The 21,102-nt window shown below is 35.9% G+C and overlaps 3 protein-coding genes across 5 annotated transcripts; 1 reads left to right on the top strand and 2 right to left on the bottom strand.

The window, feature by feature from the left end:
* The first annotated feature begins 5 nt into the window (after nt 1-5).
* On the top strand, nt 6-4,385 carry LOC105427935 (coiled-coil domain-containing protein 102B). 2 transcript variants are annotated; one of them, XM_011639929.3, is made up of 7 exons: nt 6-381; nt 1,818-2,551; nt 2,679-2,907; nt 3,080-3,289; nt 3,371-3,645; nt 3,724-3,815; nt 3,884-4,385. In XM_011639929.3, exons 1-7 carry the CDS (start codon nt 277-279, stop codon nt 3,904-3,906), a joined length of 1,668 nt encoding a protein of 555 aa, XP_011638231.2. In that variant the 5' UTR covers nt 6-276; the 3' UTR covers nt 3,907-4,385. The 2 variants fall into 2 exon arrangements, with proteins under 2 accessions (XP_011638231.2, XP_088938954.1); XM_089082828.1 differs by having other exon boundaries at nt 7-381; nt 3,724-4,385.
* On the bottom strand, nt 3,806-12,209 carry LOC105427932 (uncharacterized). 2 transcript variants are annotated; one of them, XM_011639926.2, is made up of 6 exons: nt 11,934-12,209; nt 10,190-10,282; nt 9,890-10,015; nt 9,119-9,506; nt 7,526-8,788; nt 3,806-7,462 (listed from the first exon to the last, which is right to left on the bottom strand). In XM_011639926.2, exons 1-6 carry the CDS (start codon nt 11,991-11,993, stop codon nt 5,406-5,408), a joined length of 3,987 nt encoding a protein of 1,328 aa, XP_011638228.2. In that variant the 5' UTR covers nt 11,994-12,209; the 3' UTR covers nt 3,806-5,405. The 2 variants fall into 2 exon arrangements, with proteins under 2 accessions (XP_011638228.2, XP_011638227.2); XM_011639925.2 differs by having other exon boundaries at nt 3,806-8,788.
* Nucleotides 12,210-13,412: 1,203 nt separating this feature from the next.
* LOC105427933 (uncharacterized) lies at nt 13,413-20,283 on the bottom strand. The gene is made up of 3 exons (XM_011639928.3): nt 19,955-20,283; nt 17,468-18,265; nt 13,413-16,429 (listed from the first exon to the last, which is right to left on the bottom strand). The coding sequence occupies exons 1-3, from the start codon at nt 20,025-20,027 to the stop codon at nt 15,738-15,740; spliced, it is 1,563 nt and encodes a 520-aa protein (XP_011638230.2). The 5' UTR covers nt 20,028-20,283; the 3' UTR covers nt 13,413-15,737.
* Between the last annotated feature and the right edge of the window lie 819 nt (nt 20,284-21,102).

Raw genomic sequence — 21,102 nt, 5'->3', positions numbered from 1 at the left:
GGACGTCAGTGCCATGTATGTTGTACATACATACATACATATATTGCGTATATGCATAATGGCACATTGTCGTTGGCATGTACAAGATTTTGTATTGTTTGATCGAGTCTGACGGTATTTAAACGGCACGATTGGAAGACAAGAAGGAATGATGCTCTAACGATATTAAATGAATGCGAGAGATGTGAGGTGAAGGCTAGCAGCAACGCTTGGGAAGAAAACTAGGAAGAGGAGACCGTTAGCAAAAACAAAATTGTAGGTTACGTTGATCGCATTATGGCACAATCGACAGCAAGTGGAACCTCTTCGCGACGATATTTGCGGGATCATGAGGTGCCATCCTCGTCACGTTATGTGGACAGCGAGTGGGAGTCCAAAGAGGTAGCTTTCTGTAAACCAAACTGTGTCCTACCGCGGTTACACCTTAGTAGTCATTTTAACAATTTTAATTGTATTCTTTTCTCATTTATAATATAATATCTTTATTTTTGTTTATTTTATTTGTTATGTCATAAGTGCATTATTTACATTTTAATTGTATCTTGTGTAATTCTATAAAAAGTAAATGTATCGTAATATGAATATTATAAGGTTTGAAATACGAGAATCATGGCACATAAAAAACATAAGCAGTAATGTTCACATGGATTAATTTTATTCCTAATTTACTTTTTACTTTTTCTTTTATAAGGGCTAGGAAAAGATAAAGAGTAAATAATAATGAGATTAACTCTCTTGTCAATACTTAGATTTTCCCCTTTTGTTCAATACTCAGGTGGGTACCTGGGTACCCACTATGCAAAATAGTTACGACGGTATAGGGCTACTTACTTCCTTCCCCTGGGTACTGTTATAAATTAGTGAGTGAACAGGGATTTCTCTCTCTAACATTTCCTGGAGCGTCCCCTTGAGTATCCCTATGAACAAATTCTATAGCGTGGTTTCATTCTTGAATGAGATCTGAATGAATATAGATATGTGAAATTTAGTATTCGGTGTATATTTTTTTGAAAATTCTTGCTATTTTCCATCAATTATTTATCAATGATTGAGAAAATAGTACTTGGAAAAAGTGAAGGAGTCGGCAAGTGAATTTGCAAGGTAAACTGTTTTGATGACTCGACTAGCAAAAGCATAAAGAAAATTCAGTCGTGGAATGCCCGTGATATAAGCCTGGAGTACCCGAGTATTCCGGGTATTAAATAAGCGTGTTGTCAACTTTGATCCCTAATAATAAGAATAATTTAAAAAAAAATTATGGCTCAGAGTATAAATCGATGTAAAATGATTCAAATAATGGATCTGGCTATTATCTGGCAAGCTAATATTTTGTTGGAAATTGAAATTGTGGAAATTGAAAAATTTTTGATGAGAACACGAAAATGGGTACTCAGGTATTGACAAGAGGGTTAAAGTTAATCTATATAGTGATAGAAATATACTTAAGACTTTAATAATAAGTAAATGAGTCAATCAAGTTGAGAATTATAAAAAATGTAAGATTATTATTTTTCTTGACTATGATTCACTAATATAAAAATTATTTTTTACTGCTTAAGATTTAATGCTTAAAAGATAGTGACAGATAAAAAACATAAGTAAGTGAATCAATCAAATTGGGAATTATTGAAACCATAAGATTAGCATTTTAAAATTCTTGACTATAATTGATCAACTTAGAATTGATCACTATATATATATATATATATATAGTTAGAAATTCAAATTTTTAATCTGTATTTATAATAATTTTTTGAGAGATTTGATTGGCTCTAGTATTTTGTTATTTAATTATTACAAGTTTTTTAATTAAACAGGCCTTACGACAACGGGAACTTGAAGAGGCAAGAGCACGAGCAGCACAAATGGAAAAGACAATGCGATGGTGGTCCGATTGTACTGCCAATTGGCGTGAGAAATGGAGCAAAGTTAGGAATGAAAGGAATGCAGCTAGAGACGAGGCAAAGGCTTTAAGAGCAAAACTGGAAATTGCTGTTAAAGATGCTAATACTTTTAAGCATGAATTTCAAGAGTTAGAATTGCAAAACGAGCAATTGAAAAAAGAGATGGAGAAAATACACATGATACTGTTGAAACACGCTGGACAGTTTGATCAACAGATCTTTACTATTTTAGAATCAGATCCGCAATTGAAAGCTACTTTTGGATTGGATGAACAACTGGAATTTTATAATAATGTTGAAGCCAGCAATATATTAGGTACACAAAGAGATATGCTATGCTGTAAAAATTCACACGAAGCAGCAAATGTTGTTTCGGCTGGTCACAATACTTTAGCAGAAAGAGACATTGAAGAATATGTCTTGCAAGGTGCTGTGCCAAAACATGCAGTAGAATTATATAAAGAAAGTCCTAGTAACTCTTTAGACAAAAATATCACGAAACTAGTCGCGGATAATGCCAAAAAAGATGGACTAGAGAAACAACAATCGCCATTAGATATGTATAACGAAGAATGTTTAACCCATCAAATGTCAGCACTGCAATTAAAATTGGAAGAAGCGACGAAAACTATTTCTGTAGAAAGAGAGTAAGTCTGCAAAAAATTCATAATATGCAAAACTAATTTACATTACATTTAAATTTATTTTATTTATATTTTATAAATATAAATAAAATAAATTTATAAATATTTTATAAATATTATATTTTATAAGGGAAAACAATTCTCTACACCGGACTGTGGAAAAATTAAAAGCTGAAGTTAAACAATTAAGGGAGCAATGCGAGGAATTGTCTGAGAGTAGAACCGACGCGATGAGAGAATTATCAGAATTAAAAGAACGTTTCCAACTTGAACTTAGTGATGAACATATAGCAGATTTAATAGAACATACAAATAATGAAGAAAATATGGACCACCGTTTGACAGAATTAAGAACAGAAGTAAGCTGTTTAAATTATAAGGACTTTATATATATATATATTTTTTTTTTTTCAAGTATTCGAGAGTTGCTTTTTTATATCTTTTATGTATACTATATATATTATTATATATTATTATAAGATACTATATATTATTATAAGATTATGAAGATTTATTCATATAAAATTTTAGTTGGAGAAACTTCAAGCTGAAAATGCAATAGAATGGAGTAAAAGGGAGAGATTAGAAACTGAGAAAATTTCTTTAGAACGAGAGAACAAGTTGCTTCGCTTAAAATTATCCGAATTGCAAGAGAGAGTAGAATCACGGCGACCACGACCAATGTCTACAGTTGACACAGACACGAGGCAATTGCAACATGAAATTCTAGTTCGCAATATGGTCTGATTTTAATAATTGTATGGAATTAATAATGGTTTTCAATATAGTTGTTATTTTGCTTTTTTCATGTGATATTTGCAGATCTTGTTGGAAGTAAAGCAGTATCAAGCAGCATTAAAACAATCTTTGGCAGAGAAAACAACAGAATTGTCGCACGCGATGAGACGATCCGAGCAATATGAGGCAGAGGTGAAACGAGTGAGAGCAAGAGTCGAGGAACTAAAGAAAGATCTGACCGCTGCTCAGGACGAGGTCGACGCTGCTACAAACAGCGTACGAAAATTGCAACGGGTCAATGAGGATCTTATGGAGCAATTAGAATCTGCAAACGTACAACTGGAACATTTTAGAAATAGGTAAATATCATAATCATCTGTGACTTGTCGATTTTCTATAAAATGGAATAATAAAAAATATATTTTTTTTTAACGTAGCAATAACGAAACATGCGAAAGTTCAACGAATGCTGAAATAGACATAGGAGAGCAAAAGATTCAAGCCAATAATTCGAACGAATATAGTGAAGGTATGTTATTAATGTAATTATTCGCTATTGAATTGATAACAATATATAATAATTGAATGAACTTACAGTCTACGATCAGCAACAAGCTTAGTATTCACTCGTATTGGTAGCGATGACGTGTTTAAGTCAGGTAACGAAAATAGATAAATGATCTCTTAGTGGGCCTAAAGTACAGGATTCGACAGATTCTTCTCCTTTTTTTAATTTTTTTTTTAAATTTTTTACTTTGAACAAATTAACGAACAAATTGTATGTCTTCAATTGACCATTCTGAACTGTGCCTAGAGTGTTTAATGATGAATATAAACCGTCAATACTTCTAAAATGATATATATGTAAATATATGTGGCTGCATTTATATTATTAATTATTAATTATGTAGCATAATTGACATATATTTCCGTAACATTTTATAATTTTAATTACTTGTAAATCGATATGATTGATAAACTATTATATTTATAGAATATTTGCAATTCAACAGTTTATTTAATTAAGACAGAGATAATGCTTGTTTTTATTATTGTTCTCTGTAAATAATTATTTTTTAATAATCATTGTTTATATCAATTTTTCTACTTTTGTAAATAATTATGAACATATACCTTTTCTTTTTTCATTTGTACCATTTGTTATAAATGTACATTTTATATATTGTTCACATTCCGCATTATCTTATTTTGTATGTTCCTTTTCTTAAAAATTTTGGTGTAAAGATATTGTATATATACATACATAGATATATATAGATGTATATTCATGAAATATATATGCAATGAAACATTATGTTTCGTCATGTATTCTCGGAAAAGACTGGCGAAATCGAGAGTAATAAGATACAACATGTACAAGATACGATACCTGATATTTATAATTGAACATTTTATGTCAATACCGAAAATCTATGTAGCATAAGTTAAAGCAATATTCTGTCTACGTGCACATTCGCGAGCGCATCACATCGCAGATATACTGAGACGTAGATAATAGCTAAACAAACTTTCATACAATACAATCATCCACATCAAATTGAGAAAATTATTAATTATATTTCTTCACTGACGAGAAGAAAACGATAAAAAGTTTTCTTCTAATTAAAATGTATTTTATTGACAAAACTTAATAAATAGCAACGATTGATGTAACAACATGTTCACCATGCTATATAGTCAATAATTTGGAAGTACTTCAATAAAAAAGTTATAATGATGAAAAATACGTGACATTTATGGCACAACTTTATAAATCCTACATAATTTTCCAAAGAAATTTTAGTCATCATTTGTTAACTTGCAGGATTGAGAGCATCTTGTCGTATTTGTTTTATTTCTATATTTATTTTACTACTGAGAGAGAGAGAGAGAGAGAGAGAGAGAGAGAGAGAGAGAGAGAGCCACTGAAGAGGACTACTCGAATTCATAATAAAATGAATTGTAATGAGAACGTGCGTGAAAGCAATTAGTCAAAAAAATATGATTTAATCTATAATCTAGATAAGTCAATTCCATTGTATTACACAATGAAGAAAAAAAAATGAAGGATGCTTTGCGGAAATAGTTGTCCATGCATTCCATAATATTTTCAGATAATTCAACATTTCATAGGCGTGCCATCGGGATACGTCGGCACTTTCGGCCTGCAGATCTTTGTCCTGCCGTTGGAACCGTACACGACGTTACAGGAGAACGTGAAATATCCGCAAGTGGAACTCTTGGTATAATACCGATGCTCGTACTTTTTCGGTTCGTTGTTACCGTTTATCTTGCCGGCAAAACTATTGGTTACAGTGTAATAACTCGGTTTCGCAGCTACTGCCGGAGTAGGTCTCGTGCGCTTATTGGAAGACGTGTTTTGATTAACGGATCCTTGATTTTGTGTATGTCGGCCAACGTAATAACGTTCGTGATTGATCTGAAGCGATCTAGTCCCTGTGAGCGATTTAGTATTATTGGCGTCCTTTGGAATCAAAGATACGGTTTGCGATTGAGACTTGCCGTCGCCCTGGGCAATGGTTTCGGTACCGGAAGTGGATATTACGCGGCCACGGAATCCGGGCGGGATGGTGTATCCTGATACGGATTTTCCCGGTTGTAAAGTGTCGCCCGTTCGCGGTACATTTGAGTCTTGGCTAACATGGATATTGTATTGATTTCCCTTAGCGACCTGTATCGTCTGTGATTGACTGCGGCTTTGCTGCTGGATAGTTTTACCGGATTTCTGATGATTTGGATTCGGACTCAAAAAAGTTCCCGAAAACTTCTCTTGGATCGTCAATTTTGGATCTGCTGCCGTGGGATAATCGTCGTCGTCAGCATATTCGTCGTCGTATTCGTCATATGCCGTATCATCCGTTTGCGGTTTCTCCGTAGCTAGGATCTTCTTTTCTGTAGTATCTTTCGGATTATCCTTGGAAGTCAGGATAACAGTTTGTTTTGAAGTCGAGCTACTCTGCAAGCCTTGCTCGCGATTTTGCTTGCTTTCGTCTTGCCTATTCTCATAATTTGAGGAATTTGACGAGGGACTCGATTGCATGCTGTCAACATTTGCTGGTTGTCTCAACGATGAATCTGGTTTAAAGGGTTTGAAGAGATCGGTGTCGGTGAAGTTAAAAGGTTTTCGCGAGGATGCAGCACCAGATCCAGAACCGGCCTGCGCCGCACCAGTATACGTGATTCCGTATTGAAAAGAACCTTGCAGTTGCGATTGTGACTGACCTCGATGAGTGCCACTTTGAGCCGATGCTGTTCCGCTACCGCGGAATGGCGTCGCATTCTTCTCTACCTTTTCACTATCGTTCTTTAGGTATGGATGGAAGCCGATCTGCGCTTGACTGGAAGTACTGCCCTCGCCGTTAGCCTGAGCGTCTGCCATACCACCTTTGGAACTCGCTTGCACCTGCGAATTAGTGCCATGATTCCATCCGCTGCTTTGAGCGCCTGTCGAGGTAGCTCCAGAATCGGAATCCAGTTGAACTTGCGTCTGACTCTTTCCGTAACCGGCGATACCCTGTGCGTTGCTAGTAGCTCCTTCTTTACCACCACTGATCTCAGCCTGAGCGCTTTTGTTGGCATCGCTAGTACCAGCCTGGGCCGAAAATGTACCAGAACCACTGTAAGTGCCTGTTACCTGCGATTGAGCTATGCCCGAACCATATTTACCCTGAGCCGAGGCGCTTGCTTGAGTACCCGAGTCCACCTGTTGTACAGAACTCAACGCCTGCGATTCGGTACCGTCGTCTACCATACCTGGTGGACCCACTGGTCCTACTGATCCTCCAGTTTGCGTATAATATTGTGAAGCATCTCCAGTACCTGGAGTTTCAACTATTCCTGGATAAGGCTTCACTGGATACTGACCAGGATATTGTCCAGGAACACCTGTCCCTCCAGTATCTATTCCAGTACCTACTCCAACTGCACCTGGATATTGACCAGGATATTGTCCAGGGATACCTGTTCCACCAGTCGTTATTTGACCTGCTGGATACTGAATGCCTCCTGGAACATCTGTTCTTCCTGGAACTCTGATACCCGTACCTGGATATTGTCCGCTTGGATAACTTGGCACTTGACCACCAGGATAAGTTATTTGACCTGGATATAAAGTACCTCCGGGAGTAATTTGTGGCGCACCGCCAGGGTATATACCTGGAATAATACCACTTCCGGGATATGCACTTGGATACGTGATCTGAGTAATTGGTACACTACCTGTTCCGTCAGGAATCTTACTAGGTTGAACAGTACCAGTAGGACCTGGATAAACGACTTGACTAATTGTTGGTCGACCACCTGGATAAGTTGTTATTTGTGTACCAGTACCAGTTGTTGTAGTTGTAATCATGCCAGGAACTTGACCTGTACTTGGTAGAGATGGAATATCTTCAGGACGGAATACGACAATCTGCTGTCCACCACCAGGATAAACTCCTTGAGTTACTCCTGAAATAGTGCTGCCTGGATATGTTCTTGAAGTTGTATCAGGTCGAACTTCAGGATAAATTCCAGTACCAGGAATTCTTGGATATGATCCACCTGGTAAGCCTGTTCCGGATGCGGTACTAACTGGGTAAGTTCCAACACCAGTAACAGCAGTGGCACCTGTAGTTACTGAAGTAGTTACGATGCCACCAGGAGGATAAGTGCCTTGACCTCCTGGTTGAATACCTGGATACGTTCCAGCACCTGTTCCAACCCCTATTGTCACACCAGGTGAAACTACTCCAGGTTGGATTCCAGGATATGATACTTGACCTGAGATTAAAGTTCCAGGTGGATATATTCTATCTCCTTCTGGACTTACAACTCCAGGACGAACACCACCAGGATATATTTCATCAACTCCTGGTGTTACAGTTCCAGGACGAATACCACCAGGATACGTTCTATCAACTCCTGGTGTCACAATTCCAGGACGAACACCATCAGGATATGTTTCATCAACTCCTGGAATCACAGTTCCAGGACGAACACCACCAGGATAGATTCCGTCAACTCCCGGTGTTACAGTTCCAGGACGAACACCACCAGGATACGTTCCGTCAACTCCCGGTGTTACAGTTCCAGGACGAACACCACCAGGATACATTCCGTCAACTCCCGGTGTTACAGTTCCAGGACGCATACCACCAGGATAGGTTCCGTCAATTCCTGGTGTCACGGTTCCAGGACGAACATCACCAGGATAGATTCCATCAACTCCTGGTGTCACAGTTCCAGGACGAACGCCACCGGGATAAATTCCAGGGAAAATACTAGGATAAGTTCCTCCTGGAACCACTCTTGGATAAGTTATCTGTGCATCTTCTGTTTTAGGCTGTGTAATACCAGGTATTTCAGTATCTGGACGTCTACCCGGAGATGGAACCCGTATTTTATCAGGTGCTCCTTCGATACCGCGATATCCAGGACAATCTTCGCAACCAGTACCACTTGATGACATACTTTGCGCTTGACCCATACCACGACTACCACCTAAAAAGAAGTGTCAAGGTAATTACATTCATATAAATAACTGAAAAGAATATATAACAATTATAGAGTTTCTCTAATAAAATTTTTATTTATATATATTCAATTACAATCACCATAATTCCAATCTTGAATCATAAAAATTTAAAATTGTAATAATTCTATTTTTTAATTAATTTTAATTTAGAAATAGAATTTAATTTAGAATTTTTTATTTTTTATTTTTAATCAGATTTAATACAATTTTTAATTTTAAAAAGAATTAATATAATTATTATATAGTAATATAAAATGATTAAAATGATTAAAAGACAAGTATTTAAAAATACTTACTAACTATTGCCCGTGAAGATTGCTGTGTAGCTTCAGCTTCAGCTTTACCCTCTTTTTGTTCACCGTTAGCAAAATTCAAATATTGAGATTGCGTCTGTCCACGAAACTTCCCTCGAAACTGATTCGTCTGTCGACGTTGTCGAATTTGATTAATATTTTTATTCAACTTCTCTCGTTGTTCGAGTTGAATTTGTCGCTTTGTTCTAGCCTTCAGAGGTGTTAGAATTAGAGCAGCTACACGTCTTGGCAAAATATCATTTTCGTCTATAGGAATTTCATTAAAGAAAGGATCAAGAGCTCGTGCAGATACAGGTTTTGTTGTTTGTAATAGAAGAATGTTGCGTCCGTTACAGAAATTAACAATTCTACCTCCAGCAAGTTGCCATGCCTATTTAAAATATTAAATCTAAATATTAATATTTTTCTAAAACAATATATTGTTTCTTTATTGCTATATTATTTTATGCTTTATTGCTATTGTTATTTTGTGTAATTATTAAAATGTAATTATTTAAACAACGATATTTTTATTTGATAATTCATAAATAATACAATCTCCATTATGCAAAAAATATAAATATAAACTAAATTTAAATATTATACTTGAATAATACTGCATTATTTTAATAATTTAGTTAACAATAAATTTTTAACTATAGAAAACAAAATTTTACAATTCTTAAATACGTACAGATAAATTTCTTAAAGAGAACTAGGAAATTGCAATTTAAATAATAAATAAATTTAACATATTATGTAACTTATTATTACCTCTAATTTCGTAAGGGTTATTGATGCATAGAGTATTTTGGATCTTTTATGTGATGCATTTTCCTTTTGTCTTATATCTTCAAGATAACAATCATTCCCTTTTCTGCTCTTGTATGCAACAAATTGCTGTTTTGAAAAGGTCAATTATAAATTATGTTTCATAATATTTATTTATATATCCATTTGTCTATCTACTTATCTATATTTTATATATATGCATACACACACACACACACACACACACACACACACACACACACACACACACACACACACACAGATAATGTGAAAATCCTTTACCGTTACATCGTCAGTAAAAGATTCATCTTTATTATTGTTTTTTGTGTCTTCTACCTTGTATTCATGAATAGATCGATCAAAACGAGTTTTTTCCTACAAATAATAATGTTAATTGTTATAGATATTATATATTAATTGTTTACATTTACACAAATTATAAATAATTTATATATAATATAAATATTAATATAACAATAATTTTTAATTGATGTTAAGGCTGCTATAAATTGTACAGTCATAGGAATGACGCCAGCGATGTTTCTCATTGCTGACAAAAAGGGGGTAAAAAAAGCATTATGATCGAGAACAAGCTAGGCAATCCCTATCGTTCATTCTTATCTCGTGAACTTTAACCGCCAAATCTTTCTTTCTGAATAATCGTCTTTCTAGTCTCGCGCGTCGTGTGACCCGCGCCAGTAACCTGTCGTAGAGAAATAATTGGAATGGCAGGGTTGACATTACATCTGACTTCATGACAAAAGTGCGAGCTAAAACGAACCAAAACAAGCGCTTTCACCAGCTCAATAAAAATGAAATTTATGACGTCTGCGTTTAACATGCATTTTTTAATATAAACTTTTATCAAATTTTTCAAAGGATTAATTTCATTGATAATTAACTTTTTGATCCAGACATACATGGAACATTCTAGTTGAATAAATATTGCAATTACTGCATTGCTAGAATATTCGGTATGTAAATAAAACTGTGTCTTATTTAATATTCATAGAAAGGATATTTTTGTTAAAATATTTGAAAATTTAAAATTAATCAAATATAAATCTGAAAATAATTTTGTTGAGTCATCAAAATAACTATGTAGAACGTTTCAAATTAGTTGCTAATATATCAGAAATTTTTGCAATATTTTTATCATTTGTGCAATATTATTATCATGATCTTACATAATAATTTTGATGATCCAACAAAATTATTTTCAGATTTATATCTGATCAAATTTTTAGACACTTCAGCAAAATTATTCTTGCCTTTTCTCAGACGAAACGCGGTTGTAATTATTTTGTAACCATAGCTTATACGATTCGGTTTACTTTTGGACTTATCACGCGAAGTTTCAGAATGATGAATGAAGTAACAAAAGAGGTATCGCGAGATCGTATTTCTACGTTTATCGCTACAGATAGATGAGACACGCCTGCAATTTGTTGAATTTCACAACGCTGCGCGAAACACGGCAATGCGAAATGCTCTAAATCACGAGAAAAAGAGCGATAAACGGCTATCTATTATTACAATAAAAATAAATGAGTGAACAATGAACGCATACGCGGACGTTATTAATGTCACCATCACCATCAAATCCGCGATAACCCGATCAGTTTTATAAACAAGCAGAAATTTGAGCATTTTCTCTGGAAGTGCCTAATTAATCGTCTTCAAAATAAACGACACGCCAATAAAATGCGAATTAACAAAAAACTAATTGATAAAAATAATTACAGGTCATGTAGATACAATACAATCGACTAAACAAAAATAAGAAGAATATCGCCCGTTGATTATTTTCGATGCTAAAAACTTTTTTCTTTGAGATAGATCACAATTTTTGTGTCCACCCTTTTGTTATTTTTCAGATGTCTACGCAGAGATATATTGACTCACTGAACCGGTTCAATTTGTCGTTCGAACACATTCCGGATATCTCGATCGTTAAATGCAGATACGAAAGGAGGGTCGATGTTTCCTCAAGGAAATGGGAAGCCGGAGTACGGGGAAAACTTACGTGGTACCTCGCGAGTGCCGTGCTCGCGAGAAAAATCAGGACGATGAGGTACGACCGCATGGTTCGAACCTTCTGCGAGATCCTCACGACTGACGCGAGCTAAAATCTGGACGACGATTCAACCCCGCTGGAAACAGATTCCCACCGACTCTACTCGTTTCTTCCTCCGCGTCTCTTCTTCGGTCCCGCTCGTGGTTGGTCTTACAAGGCGCCGCGCTTGGAATCGTAAGGGCCCGTGTAATCGCGAGGCGGGAGTAGAGGAATAGCTGGAGGAAGTTCCGGGAATATGCGTCGTGATGTAAGTGCGTACAGACATACTCGTGTGTATCAAGTTATCTCATTTGGTCTCGTCTTGTCGCTGCGGATCTCGTTACCGAAAGATATGCGCCCCGTCATTGACTTAAAGGATACCGTTTATGTTGCAGTTAAAAAGAAACGAGAAACTTAGATTCTTCGTGTTGTTATCACCCTCATTGCTTATTTAATTTTTGACGATGTCCCGAATTTGTAAACAACAAAATTTTTTTCGACCGGAAAGCGGATGATTTAGGTCCGATGCTCTGGCTAAGATAATATTTTTCGCAATGAAAATTTCTCACGGGGATTATTGTTACTAATGTATTAGTGAGAGTAAAGACTTAGCTTTCGATTGCTACAGCTTCAATGTCCGTAAGTAAATGGCACGTAAACAGTAATAATGAAGATCAAGAGATTTTTTGGATTTATTAAAAATGATTGACACTTAAAATCCCATGAATTTACTTTTTAAACGTCAATCACTTTTCATCATTTTTGAATATATTAAATAAATCCAAGAAATCTCTTGATCTTTATTATTACTGGTATAAACTTTTACATATATAAACTTTTTTAATATATATATATATATATATATATATATATATATACATATATATAAATGTTTATAGCGTAAGTTAAAATTAATAATTATTACATTGCAATATTATATATCTATGAATGTATAACATGTATTTATTTTCATTTTCAATTCTTTATTCTATTGTAGACTACAGTAATAGTTAAAAATATGGATATACTCTATTCGATATTAAACGTTATATATAAAGTTTTATTTTTTTTTTAAATTTGAAATCGCATAAATATGTACACGAGCGACATTGAGTTAATTTGATTTATCGTGGGCTAGTCATTTCGCTTTCGTTGGCCTAATTACTGAGACTAATCTATTTGTTAAACACAGCTAGTCGCTGTTTATCCTACCAAGCGTAGCTAATGATCGCATGGTTCATCGGCGCGATAATAAGTTCAATTAATAAATAAAAAGGCGAAGCGAGAGAGTATTGAACGGAAAGCTTTATGCGCGCGTATCGCAATCCGATATGCATACAGAATTAAATTATTTCATGCAACTTTTAAACTTCGTTACGTAACGGAGATGAGAAAGGATTAAAGGAAACAAGAAGGCCGCAAAAGCCAATTCAAAACGTATCTGAAACGTACACATATATCACTTCGTGTTTTTATTCTTTCGTTACATAATAGACAAGACTTTTACAATTCGTAAAAAAGATGCGGGTAAATGTTTCGCGTATAGGCACTCCGGTGTGTGTACAAATAGCACGTATAATACATACAACGGTCGTAATAAATCGCTATCTAAAAACGAGTGTACCAAAACGCCTCTGTCTCTTTCTTTCTCGCACGCGCGAGACACTAAAGTGTCTAATATGTAAAAGTGGGAATGCTATTTACAATGTGTGATCAACGCGTGCTTAACGCTAGATCGGGATCCCTATTCTCGTCCACGGGCGATCTATCGTATGACTAGGACGCGCGTGTGTGTCCGAGCCGCTCGTAAATTAATTACAATTACATCGACTCGAGCAGATTCCTCGGCTAACGCGACGGTCGATCTTGTTGCGTGGCGCGACACATTATTACACCTATACGAAATCTTTATCATAACCGTCGCCACTCGCGTAATCCGCATAATCTTACCGCCCGAATCCTTCGAAGAGGGACAAAAAAATTTAATATCGTCATTCGAGATAATGTCTGATCGCGACGATAAATCGCGACGAGGAAAATTGGAAGCTTTCTTCATGACGGCAGATTGCGTTCACGATGGCGAAACGGATTCGACTAGTTCAGACACTCTGATCGGACACCAATCTCTGGCACCGCAAACGAACGAAAGGAGAAGGCTTATTTATCGCCGCTATAATTACTTCGCTGCTGGAGAACGCTGCTATGGCACTAATGCTCTCGACTATATGCTCTCGACGATAACGTTCGTTGACGACGTTACACACACGATATACTAAATTGCATAGAATTAATACAGCAAAATTCATCACATAACAGGTGGGTACACTAATGAACGACCACACTGGGTCTAGACTTAATTCTATGATATGAAATGTGTAATATTACATATGTATATATATTTTATTTCTATATTTTTGGCAAATGATCGCATTGTGTCTGGAGCCGGCTTTTTGCGGCAACCGGATTGCGCAATTCCGAATCACAGATACACGCTTTCTCGCTTTTCGAGAACCGACGCGTTTTCTTTCTTTCTTTTTTTTTTTTTTTTTTTTTTTTCCGAAGAAAATTCTTTCTTCTCTAGGCAAAGACAAACCGCGCCCAAACGGTTGCGTCGCTTTCTATCGTTGGTCGCAAAAAGTCGTAGAAACTCATCTCTCGGTTATGTATAGAACGAAGATATCTTCCTTTCTCTTTCTTAGGATTCGCCACACCTGTTGTTCATATTCGTATTCTACATCTTACAAAGTTCGGTAGCTGCCTCGAAGAGCCTTGGGGGGAATCTCGCGTTCATGTCATTTAATCCTAAAATAATAATAAGACGACGGCGCTGCAATTCAGTCCGTGTCGATGATCAATCTCAATCGCTTAACGCCGCGCGATAGCGACGCCACGCCTTTAAATAGATAAGGTCACGAGTTTGGCGTTTAAGCAGACGCTCTCGAAAATTTCTTTCCCCACACATTTCATCCGCGTACACGCTAATTCTGTCGGAGCTGTCTGTCGCTGCGTCGTGCTGCTAGGACACGATCCGATATACTTATGTAAGGCACGACTTTACATCGATACATTCGCGCTAAATTAAACGGGCTTACAAATTTAACATTATTACGACTAACTCGCTAGATGGTCCCTAATTCGGAAGGTGCTTGGAATAATATTATCTGTCATACGCAAAAAAACACTGTCGATGATTCTTTGTTAATTCGCAATGTCGTTTAACGTTAGAAATGATCTGAGTTCGATAAAAGAAAATCGATAGTTATAGAATATCGATAGTTATAGAAACTTATAACATCTGAGAAAGCGCCATCAAAATTATATAGAACGTCCGTCAACTCTCAAACTGTTTCCAGTAATTGTATATACTGTTAAAAAAATTGACTCAATTTGAAGCAGATTTTTAATGAAAAAAAATTGATAACTAAAAGAAATGTCGATTATTTTAACTGTACAATCGTCCCAACAATCCATATCTTCTTCTTCAATTTTTCAATTTCAATTAAGTTATTTAATACCACAGTCTCGTAAATCAATTTTAATTGTTGTTTTAATTGATTAAAAGAATTTCTAAATTTTTTTTTTCATTTTTTTATAAAAACTCAGAATATTTCAAGTAGAATATCTTGGAATCTTCGTCTAATTAAAATCTCCGATTGAATTCTGTATCTCGAGAAAATTCCTTATTATAAAATTGTTTCGTGCAAACGTAAGCACAAAGTAAAATCTGAATTCTCTTTGATTTATTGGTCTAATTTGGGTTAAGTTAATCAAAATTTACGCGATGGCTAGATTCAAAGTCATTGTGGTAGGTCTCGAAAAGGCCGAGGATCTTGTCGGATCGGAATAATCGAACGTAGTCGAGGAACTTTTAACGTCATTTTCGAAACGGAGATGCAGGTGCTCCGGATTGGGTGATATCACCGACGTTCTGATGACCATTCTTGACACGTAATCCGGATCTTTAGTCACCGACTCGGGGGGGTCACTCTGCCTCTCCAAATCGTTCGGACAGGGTGTCTTCTCTCTGCAGGGTCGTTTCGATGGCGTCGCTGCGGGTGCGTCCGATGTTCTGGTGTGTCTTATGATCGCGGAAAACGCAGACGACGAGCCTTTCTGATCACGCTCGAGTCCCAATCGAGGAACTATGACGCTAGTGGGCGATGCCGTGACGCACGACGTCGATTGTAACGATTTGTTCAAGGACGACGATAATGGAGCACTCGGTTTCACCGATGGCGATGTCGTTTGTTGCTCAATCTGATCGGTTTTATCCGTAGACGATCGATGATGGGCACGCATGCAAGACGATTCTTCGTGCTTGTAGAGATACGATTTCAGAGCGAAAGCCTTGCCACAACGACCGCACACGTGGGGTTTGGTATTCGAGTGCGTTTGTATATGAGCTCGTAGGTTCGATTTGTCGGCAAAGGCTTTGTTGCAAATGGTGCACTTGAAAGGTTTTTCACCTGGAAGATCATAAATAATAATTAAATATATTTTTCTAATATATAATATGTAATGTGTATAATGTGTAATCTAGTTTTACCAAAATCATGCTTATTTAAGTAATGAATAATACTAGAAGTTAATACTAGAATGCAACTTGAATGGTAATCGAAGAATTTATTTTAAGATCGAATATTAATATTGTAAATTAAATAATTAAACTTTATACAAAAATGGAATACCGGCAATATTCAATAAGGCAAAATCTTTGACTTTTTTATCCTATATAACTTTTTATTTTTAAATTTATAAATTCAATTATTAATCATCGCCAACTACTTATTTTTAATAAACTTAAAGCGGCTTAAAGTCAAAATTAAATTTTTCCTTTTTTAATAAATCGGTTTAATTAAATTAATGATTAACCAACTTCTCTGCAAAAATTATATAATCTTTTTTGAAAAAATGTAGAATAATGTATAAAAAAATACAAAAGCGTTCTTTTTGAAAATAAAAAAAATTAAAGATAGAAAATGGAAAAGAATCATATTTTACGTTTTTCAATTATTCAGTTGAACAACTAAATTAATCACTTTCAATATACTAGCACGTTGAAAAACATAAATATATTATTACGTGTCAACCGATTTCACAGTTGTATATCTGTAACGTGCAGTTAAAAATAGTGTCGCATCTTAGAACGTGCCAAAATCATAGTGAATGATTAAATCGAATTCATCTTCATTGAAAGCTTGTTAAACCTACTGTACTCTCTTCAAAAATAGTTTGTCTTAGTTTATTTATGTAACATCTATTATTGCAAGAAAATGCAATGCATTTGATCAGGGACAGCAACAAACAACAAAAGCGAGACAGCCAAACGATTTTATCTCAAATTAAATGTAGAAATAAATAATTCTTCTTCATTTTTTCAGTTACAGATTATATAATTATTATACGATATCTTGTTAAATTATACGATATCTTGTTTACAATCAAAGTTATCGCAATGAATAAAATGTTTCTGATAACACATTTCTATAGCTCAAGATTATTACCTGTATGTGTACGTATGTGTCCCTGCAGCAACCACGGTCTGGAGAAGCACTTGCCACAATAGTGGCACTTGCAGCCCTGATTGTGGGTCCTCACGTGCATGCTGAATGCCGGCATGCTGACGTAAACCTTGTCACAGTGCGGGCACCTCCTGGCCTTTTTATCTCCCAATGACCTGTGCGTCTGTCGGTGTCTGGCCAGATTCGAGGAGGTCGAGTACTTCTTGCCGCAGTCGGGACATTCGTGATCCTCGTTGTCCTCCGATTTGAGCTCGGCTGCGGTCGTCCTGCGACCTTGGATCGACGTCGTCGAAGGAACCGATGCCGGATCGACGCCGACATCGGGAACGACCGTCACTTTCGAACGACATGATTCCTCCTGCGAGGAGGTATGCCGTGGCGAAAGACGAATTCCCGAGGTAGTGTTCTCCTCGGGACGAGTCTTCAGAATCTCCCTCTCGGTTTCGATTCGTTCGAAGAAGAGTCTCGTTCGTTCGTCCAGGACTTGGGACTCCCCCTGATTTTCCGTCACCTGGATGGTGGATCGAGAGCCAAACGTCCTACTTGCCTCCGCAGGATACTGCGCGAACTTTGGCGACGCTGGTCGCTGATAAATGACATTGCCGTGATGGATTAAAGTGCCCGCTGCTGCTGCCAGACTCACTTCCGCCAGCTTCGTCAGATTGTACAACTCCTCGGGACATTCGGACGACGTCTCGCTGCCGCACTCGCTGGCGCCATCAGAAGTTGGTTGACCGCCGCTGTAGTCGGCCAGTCTAACACTTCTCTCAGGACTGAAATCTGCGCGAAAAGGATAATATTCGAATTAGGAATATTATATATATAAAGCTAAATTTATTTTGATTAATGTTTTATATAATTGATCATTTTTTAGCATTTGTGTATTACATATATATATATATATATATCTAATTTGAATCAAATGCAAAAATTTTTACAAAAGTAGATGTAAAATATATATTATATATATTACATTTTACATCTATTTTTGTAAAAATTTTTGTTTTGCACCCTTCAGGAGATATTGCACAGCACCTGAATTCAAGTACGACACTTTCGATAAATCCCAATTGGGAATGGTAGGCAGGGAAATCCAGCGGCTTGTAAAACACCTTCGGGAGCAGGGCTCCGCTCGCTGCTCCGTTTTCGAAGAGAACGGAAATAGAGTAGCTACGCCATCAACCCCCGCTCGCCTCTCGCGTTTCCTAGCGTGCGTTTATTCTATGTATTTTGTAGTACCATGTACGTGCGCACACGCGCGTTGCGTTCGCGTAAAGGAAGCTTGCTTCACAGTAGGGTTGACGGCATCGCGGCGGTATGCGTGGCTTGGTGGACCCTGGCGTGTGACGCATCTAAGCGTCTCCTATTCTTATATTCGACACTTCAAATGACACACTACCTTGATCATTAGAAGCTTCGATCAACAGATCTTCCCGATTTAAATTCAATCGGGAAGAAAGAGAGTTTGATCGACATGTCGCGTAAAAAGTTGAGATATCATCGCATTTTTAGTCTTTTATCAAATATCGCATATAATTCTTGTGCTTTTAAAACACAGATAATTCAAATATTGGGATAACTTGCTTTATTATTAAGATAGAAAACTCATCCTAAAATTATCATTGTCATTAATCCATTAAAACTACAGATTTAAGATAAAGTCACGATAAATTTATACATATCGCGATGCATTAGATATTTTTACATATTATTATTTTTATATTAAGTTATTATATTAATCTTACATGATGTTAAGCATAAGTTTTTTTATATTACATTCTTTCATTCTGCATGAAAATTATTTAGAAATATAAAAGATTAATTAATGATAATATAAGTGCAAGAAATTACGTATTATTTATAAAATGTGATAAAACGTAAAATAATTACGTATTATTTATAAATGATAAACTTAATTTAAAAACCTAAATCTTAAATGTTATCTTTGAATTAGTTAACATATTTATAAATTTTTATAAAAAAGATATTATTAAAAAATATATTTTTAAAAAATATCTTTTATCAAAATATCTATCGATAAAATATTAATTTTGAACTTAGAATATTAACTTAAAAATAAATAAGTTGAACATTTTTTAAATTGTATATTATTTTCAGACTTACAAAAATTCCTTTTTTGTTCATAGTTTTAGAATAAATCATAAAAAATCAAATTAATTTATACACGTTAATTAAAAATTAAAATTAATTATTCAACTACAATAAAATTAAAATTTGGTTATTAGTTAAATATTTTCTTTTTTAGTTTCTAATATCTTTTGATTTTTGAACTTCAGTTTTATTATAAATAATAGTTAAATTAACTGTTTACAAATTAGTTTAGTTTTTTTTGTATAATTTTCGCACTTTTGAGCTATTATACATAATTAAATTAATTAATAACAAGTAAAAATATAATAAATATCTATAAATTTTTGAAAACTGCATTGTACCGAGTTAACAACTTACCTCTTTCAGATCCTGCGATTTCTTCTTCAGCACCGTTGTATCTGCGATGCGTGATCAGGAATGCTCGTGGCATCTTCCTTGTCTCCTCGATTTTTCTCCTCAGAGCACACAAGTCATACTTATCATCTCAAGACTCACAAACTAACACACTTCGTCGCACCGATTACTATCTATATAATAAAGGTATGACAATGCAAAGACGGGGGTGGAACCGGTGTATCGCGATATTGAAAGAAAGGATTACGGATCCGTTTTGGAAGCGTGTGTACGTCGAATGGTTGGCACAGGGGTTGCGTTCGCTTCGGCAATTTCGGGCGCAATAGTTGCCCCGGCTAAGATTCGGGGCTACATATAGCAGCGCAACTTCCCTCGTCCTCCACCTCCACCGCTGCCATCACTGTCGCCGTTGCCGCCGCGGCGCTCTTCGTCGTCGTCGTTCTCTTCTTCTTCTTCTTCTTCTTCTTCTTCTTCTTCTTTTCTTCATCTTCTTTTTCTTCTTCAGCTGCACGCGCCTCAGAAGCGTGCCTGCCCGGTTCCCTTTCGCGCGTGTGGTGGTCCCGTTGGTGTGTCGGCAATGTGCGACACGCGTGGCGAATGCGTACGACGGGCGGGGAGGGGGCGGATAAAAGACCACGCGGGAGGAAACCTGGCTGGCTCCCGCAGACTTGCGCAGGGGACTTGCGCTTGGTTGCTAACTACCCCTATCATCTCCCGACAACTTGTACTGTCTCATTATCGCCCATTATTAAAATCCCGCCAAGTGGAGGAATCGTTGAATCAAATGTAAATTGGCGAAATTAATTGCACAAGTGTGGCATGCTATAATTTTGTGACTATTTTTTTAATAATTTATCACGAAAAACTGAGTAAAAAGAACAAGTACACACAATTAACTAATATTAGAAATGCTTCGACTATACTATTTCAAAATATATGCACGTATATAGCTTAATTGTATTTATTTGTCTAACATAAAAGATCTTTAAATTAAAACATAAAAATGTATTATATGCAAATAGATATATCCATCATTATCAATTTTTAATAACATAAAAATTGCAAATATTTTTATTAAATTTAATTATAACTTATTAAAGAATTTACTATGCAAAATCTTTAGCAACTTTTTCTAGGTACATTTTAGAAAA

Source organism: Pogonomyrmex barbatus, unplaced genomic scaffold (genome assembly GCF_055798465.1).
Source record: "Pogonomyrmex barbatus isolate J1 unplaced genomic scaffold, ASM5579846v1 scaffold6, whole genome shotgun sequence".
Taxonomy (NCBI): Eukaryota; Metazoa; Arthropoda; class Insecta; order Hymenoptera; family Formicidae; genus Pogonomyrmex; species Pogonomyrmex barbatus.
This window is presented reverse-complemented; position numbering and strand designations above follow the sequence as displayed.

Coding starts and splice junctions, on each gene's coding strand:
- LOC105427935 (XM_011639929.3), top strand. CDS start 277: ATGGCACAATCGACAGCAAGTGGAACCTCTTCGCGACGATATTTGCGG. Junction 2,552..2,678: donor ACTATTTCTGTAGAAAGAGA/GTAAGTCTGCAA, acceptor ATATTTTATAAG/GGAAAACAATTCTCTACACC. Junction 2,908..3,079: donor TGACAGAATTAAGAACAGAA/GTAAGCTGTTTA, acceptor ATAAAATTTTAG/TTGGAGAAACTTCAAGCTGA.
- LOC105427932 (XM_011639925.2), bottom strand. CDS start 11,993: ATGCGGTCGTACCTCATCGTCCTGATTTTTCTCGCGAGCACGGCACTC. Junction 10,283..11,933: donor CGGCACTCGCGAGGTACCAC/GTAAGTTTTCCC, acceptor TATTATTTGTAG/GAAAAAACTCGTTTTGATCG. Junction 9,507..9,889: donor TAACCCTTACGAAATTAGAG/GTAATAATAAGT, acceptor TATTTTAAATAG/GCATGGCAACTTGCTGGAGG.
- LOC105427933 (XM_011639928.3), bottom strand. CDS start 20,027: ATGCCACGAGCATTCCTGATCACGCATCGCAGATACAACGGTGCTGAA. Junction 18,266..19,954: donor AATCGCAGGATCTGAAAGAG/GTAAGTTGTTAA, acceptor CTTTTCGCGCAG/ATTTCAGTCCTGAGAGAAGT. Junction 16,430..17,467: donor ACACATACGTACACATACAG/GTAATAATCTTG, acceptor ATGATCTTCCAG/GTGAAAAACCTTTCAAGTGC.